This window comes from Triticum aestivum, chromosome 2B (genome assembly GCF_018294505.1).
Source record: "Triticum aestivum cultivar Chinese Spring chromosome 2B, IWGSC CS RefSeq v2.1, whole genome shotgun sequence".
NCBI lineage: Eukaryota > Viridiplantae > Streptophyta > Magnoliopsida > Poales > Poaceae > Triticum > Triticum aestivum.
Genome location: NC_057798.1, coordinates 605,327,414 through 605,336,127, shown reverse-complemented (window position 1 = coordinate 605,336,127; position 8,714 = coordinate 605,327,414). Strand labels below are relative to the sequence as shown.

The 8,714-nt window shown below is 43.8% G+C and overlaps 1 protein-coding gene and 1 long non-coding RNA gene across 2 annotated transcripts; one reads left to right on the top strand and one right to left on the bottom strand.

The window, feature by feature from the left end:
- Positions 1 to 2,509: 2,509 nt before the first annotated feature.
- On the top strand, positions 2,510 to 8,440 carry LOC123046262 (putative RING-H2 finger protein ATL69). The gene is made up of 3 exons (XM_044469570.1): positions 2,510 to 3,044; positions 5,100 to 5,194; positions 7,851 to 8,440. Exons 1-3 carry the CDS (start codon positions 2,868 to 2,870, stop codon positions 8,176 to 8,178), a joined length of 600 nt encoding a protein of 199 aa, XP_044325505.1. The 5' UTR covers positions 2,510 to 2,867; the 3' UTR covers positions 8,179 to 8,440.
- On the bottom strand, positions 6,579 to 7,373 carry LOC123046263 (uncharacterized). The gene is made up of 2 exons (XR_006422063.1): positions 7,051 to 7,373; positions 6,579 to 6,797 (listed from the first exon to the last, which is right to left on the bottom strand). It is a non-coding gene; the product is annotated as an uncharacterized lncRNA (long non-coding RNA).
- Positions 8,441 to 8,714: the final 274 nt, after the last annotated feature.

The window sequence follows — 8,714 nt, the reverse complement described above, 5'->3', positions numbered from 1 at the left end:
GCACAATCGACGCTACATGGCCGAGGACAATCAGTCACATGCCTTCACTTTTGATATATTTCATCACTAGCAGCACACGAGTATTTAGCTAGTGAATTAGAAATGTTGAGGCATTTTCTTTCTTCGCGAGAAAGAAAGGAAGGCTCCCTGGCATTTAGGGTTTTCCCACCTCCCATCGTCATCGCTGATTTGCCTCATCTCTTATGACCTTAGGACCATGGAGGCGCGGTGGATCCCGATCCTTGTCGGTGGGAGGGCTCATGCTTTGCTCCTAGTGTTTTTAGTTTGTTTACAGTTTGTGTCTTGCTCAAAAAGGTGAGGTGGCGGCGCCGACTCTCTGAAGATAGAATAAGGTTCTCCCCCCTAGCCCCTCGTCTCGGCAGTGCGTCTCGCGTCATTGGAGGGCGTGTGGAGGTGTGTCTTTGGCATATCTTGCGGGATTTAGTCGGTGCTTGTCTTCGGTGAATCTGCATGGATCCGGTCTTCGTTCGTCTACGTTCATGTATCTACATGTTGGGTCCTTTCGATTTGCGCTTCTCTTCATCGGCGGAGATTGCTATTATGGTGCGTTGGTCCTTTGGAGCCTTAACATGACGATTCCCGACTATCTACTACAATAAGATTTGTCCGGTTCCGGTGAGGGAGAGGTGATGAGGGCGACACGTCTTCAGCTCGCTCCAATGATTGTAGTCGCTGCTACGTGGTCAACAAACATGAATGTAATGTTTACTACATCTTGTGTTCTTTATACTACCATGATACTCCCTCCTTAAAGAAATATAAGAGTGTTTAGGTCACTACTTTAATGTTCTAAACGCTCTTATATTGCTTTACGAAGGGAGTAAATGGGAAGTTTTTCTTCAATTTTTTAAAATATTGACATGTACGCAATCATCGTCGATCATGCTCAGCGTCAGTTTGCTACTCGGGAACAATAGTGGAAGGAAGAAACTATTAGAAACATTTTCCCAGAGGACATAACAGAGAAAATTCTTAGCATACCACTGAGTATAGAAGGATGCACAGATTTTGCTTCATGGCCCCACACAAAAGATGGTGTTTACACAGTGAGGTCATCATATAATTTTGTGAGAACACTAAATTTCTGGGGGGACAGAATTGCAAATGGCAAGGGGGATATTTCTGACCAAAAGATCATGGAGAAAAATTGGAGGAAACTTTGGCAAATTCAATGCCCAAATAAAATGTCTGTGGAGATTGGCTCATAATTGTCTCCCAACAGGTGCTCAACTTCAAGTGAGATCGATCCCCACAAGGTATGATTGTCATTTCTATAATAGGGAGGAAACTGTTGAGCATTGCTTTTTTGCACTGCCATTATGTTAGAGAAATCTGGAAAGAACTCATGAAAGAATATGGCATTTGCCTGAAACTGAAAGGCTTAAATACATTAGGCAATGGCTTTTAGAGTGGATACAAAACGCTATAGATTTTCACTCTACGATTATGGCAGTGGCAATATGGCACATATGGGAGAATAGAAATGCTTACCGTAATGGTGAGGCTTTAAATCATCCTCATCGTGTGGTGGGAAAGATCAAAGCTTATGGTGAATTAATTAATATGCATTCTTTCAGCTCGACCACTTCCATTAGACATGAGACCTTGGAGTCGAATCAAAGATGGTCTCCGCCGCCAGAGGGGTCGAGGCTCGTCAGTGTGGATGCGGCGATCTTCTCTCAATCTGCAAGAGCGGGCTTTGGTGTGGTGATACATGATCATCGGGGAATGGTGCAGGTGGCGAACAGAGGCTACTTTGAAAGAGTTCAAATTCCTGAAGTAGCGGAAGCAATGGCACTTCGTCAAGCCTTAATCCTTGCCAATAGCACCGGTATGAGGATCTAGATCATGGTAGCATCTGATTGTCTATCATTGATAAACAAGATCAAGGGTTCTGGTTTTGATAGGTCCCTACTGGAGCCATAGTCCATGATACTCCCTCCGTTCCATAATGTAGTGCCTATAGATTTTTATAAAAGTCAAACATTACAAACTTTGACCATGTTTATAGAGAAAAATAGGTACATCTAGAATACCAAATGCACATCATTGGATACATCGTGAGTTATATTTTTAGAATGTACATGTTTGATATTGTAGATGTAGACAATTTTCTCTATACACTTGGTCAAAGTTGGCAAAGTTTGACTTTCACAAAAATCTATAGGCACTACATTATGGAACGGAGGGAGTATTAGAAAATGTGCCACAAAGTTTGTATCTTGTAGTTTTATTCATGTCAATCGTTGTTGTAACGAGGCAACACATGTTCTGGCCAAATCGGCAGAGCAGGATGCTCGGTCCTGCTGGCTTAATGAGATCCCTCATGTAATTAGGACCATTATTTGTAATGGATCAGTTATGAATGAATAAAAGGGTGCAGCTGCCCATTACCTCAAAAAAGAAAAAAGAAAACTTGCTGCTCGGGCGCAGGTCCCACGTCCTTCCGGCAGAACGAAGATACAACAAAAGCAGCTGCGGCATTCCGCCACCTCGCAGTTCCCCACACGACCTTCCCATCAACCAACCGGCTCTTCCAGCCTCCGCAGGCCACCGCTCCGCTCCGCCCACCTTCCGCTGCAGCTGCACCGTAGCCGGTCCGTCGTTCGCGACCCGTCGCCGTCAAGCGACCACGCCAATCACAACCCGTGATCGCCACCCACCCTCCGGCCTCCGCGGGCGGGACCCGCCGACCAATGGGCACCCCCTGCCCCAACCTCACCGCTCTCGCGATTCGCCGCAGCGGCGGCCGCCTGTTCGAGCGGTAGGGATTTCCCTCGTCGTCGTGGGCGCGGGAGACCTGGTGGCGCTGGCGCGAGGCGAGGCGAGGCCGAGAGGGGGCAACGATGATCTTTGGGTCCGGGCTGAATCTCCTCAGCGCGGCGCTCGGCTTCGGCATGACTGCCGTCTTCGTCGCGTTCGTCTGCGCGCGGTTCGTCTGCTGCCGCGCCCGGGGCGCGGACGACAGCGCCCCATCGCCTGTGGACTTTGACGTTGACTTCCCGGCAGATCTCGAACGCCCGGTGCGTGCCATACCCTACTATGGCTCCTCTGCCTCCACACCGATATTCTGCTGCTGTGACCTCCACGCCGTTTATTTGCTAGTGCTACAGCGCGTACATAACTGAAGTGTCTATTTTTTGTTTTTATAATTACTGAAAATAGAAAGATTCGATACTCAATTTCTTTGTTCGTGGGCACATGGGCAGCGCCTTTTAATGTTGGCTATTACTGAAGTGTATATGTTTCGTTTTTATAGTTACTGATGAAAATAGGAAGATTCTACTATTTTATATCTGTGTTCATGGGCACATGGGAGTGCCTTTCCTGTTCAAGCCAAAAAAAAAACCCTGCTAATTAGTCCTTTTACTAAATTTGTACTTTTTGGCTATTGCACTCATACCAAGTCTTAAATATTAGTATATCTGATAATCAACCACTTTAATAGATATTAGAAAATAGAGATTCAAAAGCTTTAGCTTATACTCCCTCTGACCCATAGTATAAGAACGTTTTTGACACTACACTAGTGTCGTTATTATGGGACGGAGGGAGTATGTATTTCGCTAACTTTGGTCTTCTCCCATTTTAGACTGGTACTCCCTTCGTTCCAAAATAGATGACCCAACTTTGTACTAAAGTTAGTACAAAGTTGAGTCATCTATTTTGGAACGGAGGGAGTATTTGTGTGCCTCTGTTTTAGTGATAGGCGATGAGCTCTAGTTAGATTCTTAGGGTTACACTTTCCCCAATAATTGTCTCTCGATCGTGTACCTTACAGGATCTCTGTATCTGCTTTCAATTAGTCTCTATAACTACAGGCCTGCAACGTAGCAATATTCCTTGGTCCAAATTCAAATAACAGTTAAATGATCCTTAGTCCCTACACATTTAAAGAAGTAAATAGGTTTAAATGACTAGGCGATAAGCTCTAGTTAGAGTCATGAGGTTACATTTTACCCCAATAATAGTTGCTCAATACGTAGCTTGTAGTATCTTTGTTTCTGCTTCAAGCCTTCAAGTTAGTCTGTGTATGACTAGAAGCCTGCAACTTAACAATATTCTCTGGTCCAATATAAATAACATTTACACGATCTTTATTCCTTGCACATTTAAAGAAGAAGATATCACATTCTAATTCACAGTCTAAAACCAATGTGTTTTGTAGTCCCACAAGGAAATAATAAGCTCGAAACTGAAACACCAAAAGGTGGGAGCACTAAAGGAACTACATAAATCCCAGATTTTGTATGATGTCTTTTAAGCTATCATCTATTGCATAATTTGCTAGCTTGGATACAAATTCAACAATGTTCTTTGATGATACCCGTCAGTTCAGCTTCGTTTCTCTTGGGTTAAAATTCTGGGCATCTCCCTTTTTGAATCCTATATACCTAAATAGTTCCCCATTAACTCAATTTTCTTAACATGCAACTATGCCAACTCACCATGCCACCATGCATGCCCCACTAAATTTAATTCTTTCAACATGCAACTATGCCAACTCACCCTGACACTATGCATGGGAAAAGACCCACCTTAACATGCAGCTTGCATGCTACTCATATTCAATAAATATTTCACAACTATATAATAATCAAGCATAATAAATTATATGTGCTTTAGTTTTGATTCTCATATCGCCAATCCAAATACTAAAGTTTTATACTGCCAATTATCATAGAAATAGCTGCATCCAATTCCCACAGCAATGCGCGGGGTATCGTCTCTAGTAAACTTGACAACTAAGTGCACATGGAGTATTCTCTGTTCCTTGGTATAGACTTTTATTTTCGCAAATGTCAAGTGAACAAACATTTCTTATGAAGTTGTTCCCAGTTGTACAAGGTGTCTCCTTTTGAAAGTTAATGTAGTGATAGCTGTTATGTTTATAGTTATGTACGCATAGTGACTACCTTTTTTTTCTTTACTGTTACATCTAAAATTGTTAGACTTGTTAGTGTATGTTCTACAAATACTTTTTTAATTCACATGCAAGTTTAAAATATCAAGGCGATGGTCAATGCAGATGTCATATCACTATCTTTCGTACTTAAGTTAGTGCCATACTTTTTCAGGTAGAGGATGCTAATTGTGGGTTGGAACCTTTGGTTATTGCTGCAATTCCTATTATGAAGTACTCTGAGGCTTTATATTCAAAGGATGATGCCCAGTAAGTGCAACTATCTGTATTAACCCATAATTACCTAACTTTACTGTTTTCTTCTCTAATGTATATAATTTCATCCACCTCAGAAATGTCTGGCCACTGGGATTCATGGGAATATCCGAACAGTGGGCCAAGTAGCTTGTCACATGGAAATTGGTAGACCCTGTTGCAGTATCTCCTTATTGTAAATACGGGTATCCAGAATAGTTTCTAAACGGTTGTGTGCGAGTTATTGAAACCACATTACTGCTGATATGCATATGCTGAAACTCTTAGAAAGTCACAAGATATTTTCTTTTCTTTGTTGTCATATAGTCCCTAGCCCCATGGTTATCAATTCAATATACCAGTTCTTATACCCCCGCCCCTCCCCTCCCCGAGCATTTTAAAGCTTACCTGCTAATTTCATTAACCAAAGCATGAGAAAGTATCTGCAAATGTGTATGCATTACTGGGGATGCAGGTCAAAGATCTTTTATGATGGACACATTTTATGCTGAAAGAATACTTCCATAGCTGAATAACAAATGTACAAAATAATTTGAAATCTTGCTGTTAGCTAGAGCAAGTTCATAATGCCAGTTTGTTTTTGTTCAGTCCTTCTAGGAAGGAATGTGTTTTCCTGCCCAGGGTTTTCCACGCTTTCTGTTTGCAAAATAAATAATGCCTTGTTAAAAAAATACCAATCGTGTGTGATCCGCTTAACTTTGTCTTTGTGTAAACCTGCATACTTTTGATGTCAAAATTGTCCATACTGTGCAGTACGAAAAATAGTACTGAACCACACACTATTAATCAGTGCAAGTGAAGTGTCTCTTATTGTTTTTGGTTCTCGATACCAGAAATGAATTTGATATTGAAATGTTGCAAGTCTACATAACTTTATTGTGTACTACACTACACACATGGTTAATTTCTATTTGAATTACAAGTACCAGCGCTAACACACCCGCCGCACTGAAACCACCATATCTATGCACACACACGCCCCACTGTTTACCACAGAAGGGGTATTGCTGTGAAGGTATGACACACGAACTCTCGATCCAAGGATTGAACCCGGCTGGCAGGCTGCACCACGTCAATCCTAACCAATGAGACATGGCTTATTTCACACATAAATTGAGAAAAACTGCGGTTTTTGAAAACTGAAGTGTTCATTGTGAGGCATTGGAATACTGAGGTTTTAGATTACAACAGTTTTCCAAGCCTAAGTTTTGGAACAGTGCATCATGCACTTTCTGTAAGGGTGTGTTTGTTTTGGGAATGGAGTGGAATGGAATGTCATGGTTCCATTCCACTAGAATGGGTCGATTCCATCCTTGTGTTTGGTAGGAGCAATTCGAAAGAATGGAATGGTTACATTTGATGTTTGGTTTTATAGATAGAACGGAATGGGTTTGTTCATATCTCCACTTGTTTTCTTGTGATTATGTACAATATGTTGATCTTTGGCACCAAACACAAACAAGACACATATAGAGGTAAAAAAGATCATCAACACACAGCAAAACTTTCAATTGTAAATGCCCAAAACAAGTGATATATATTGCCCTGTCAGCTATCAGCCACACTTAGCCGTAGAACTTCATCGCTTTTCTGTCATCTGCATACAAAACATAAAATTCAGTGGGAGCACAGAAAGCACCAGCTGGAGCAGCACGACACACAACAATAGGAACAAGTTCAGGCCATGAGCAGCAAGGGCCGGCGACGAGCAGGACGCACGCAAGGGCTGGCTAGCGACAGCAGTAGCAGCACGGGACACAACAACAATAGCAGCAAAGGGCGGCCACGAGCAGGACACACGCGGGGCCGGCCATGAGGGGGCAGTGGGGGAAGGTGAGCGGAGGACCTACCGGCTAGATGGACGCTGCCGTCGTCGGACCTTGACGGATCTGACGGGAAGGGGAGGGAACGGCCACGATCCGGTCGTCGCCGCCGGCGTCAGCGGCGAGTGTGCCGGCGGTGAGGCTGGGAGCAGCGAGTGTCTCCTTCGGGCGCCGCCGTTCGTCTCGTTCGGGCGCCGCCGCCCGCTGCCTGCCAGCTGTGAGGGAGATGCGAGAGAGGGAGATACGCGAGGCGCTGAGGAAGACGCGAGGGCGAGTCGTTCCGCGCGGTCCGCTCGATTCGGAGGAATTGCTCGGTTCCGCATAAACGAGGAATATGCCGTTCCCTGGAATCTGTGGGTTCCGGTCCTTTGACGATCCGAACACGCGAATGGGTCTTGGGAACGGAACCGACCCGTGCCGTTCCACTTCGTGACACAAACCAAACACACCCTAAATGAGCGTGCAGGAACCTCTGGGGAGCAATGAAATGGTTGAACTGTTAAGGCCCTGTTTGGATTCGCTTTTCTGCTCCGTTTCTCGCCGGCTTAGAATACACACCTCGTCCCATCGTTTTCGTTCTAGGCAAAAAAACAAGTGTTGACCAGTAATTTACACCCATTCCAAGCAGGGCCTAAGAAGTTTTTACACAAGCAAGTCTATTGCCCTCCAAACTTGTTTGCACAGACTCAACCAAGCTCAAACTCAGCCCAAGATTTAGAAGCTCACAAGACATGAGTTCTTTCTTAACAGTTCTTCTCTTTATTCAACTTAAACCTAGGGTGTAGTTCAACTAGGCCCTTGTTTGATCGGTTGTTTTGCTTTTACAGGTGCTCCATATGTCTAGGTGAATACACCGAGAAAGAGCTTCTAAGAATCATTCCGACATGTCGACATAACTTTCACCGTACCTGCTTAGACTTATGGTTGCAGAAGCAGACTACTTGCCCAATATGCCGGGTCTCGTTGAAAGAGTTGCCTAGTGGCAAAGCTGCCATAGCACCTTCATGTAGCAACCCTCAAGTGCGCCCCCGCACTGAGAACTCTGTTAATCCAGCACCTGACTGGCTCCTCCCTGTTCATCATTCTCACAGAGGTCAACAGAACAGTTCAGACACACAAGGATCAGTAGAAGTGGTTATTGAGATACGCCAATAAGCACAGCATGAGATTGTTATGGAAGAGAACAAAGCGGGAATATGTAATAGGTTTCCTGCCTCGCTGCATTGTTGCAGCATCCTAATTGGATCGGCATTGTACGCAATCTCGTCGCAGGTAATGTGTCAACATTTGTTGTACATTTCGCATTGTATGTAAGCATATTGTGTTATGGCACATAAACACTTTCAATGTTCTTTTCTAATGCTCTGTATATCGTAAAAATGGTAAAGAAATATTGGATGTTAGATAAATTCCTGAACTTCTGAATTATCTGCCATGCAGTTCGTCTGGTAGCTTTGCGATAACCTGCAGAGGTGCAGTTCCCCTTTCATTAAGCCTGTGGTAGCAAGTAGGCAAACTTAGGTGGCAGATCCCATATTTCACTTTGAGTTTGCTAAACTTTGAATCTTCCACTGGATGTAGTTTTTACATTTACAACAAAAAAAGAGTCTGAATTGCCCTGGTTTGATCGGTTGGTGTGGGAGGTTTAGGCCTACCAATTACCGCCCATTTTGGGTAGCAGAAAAAACCCA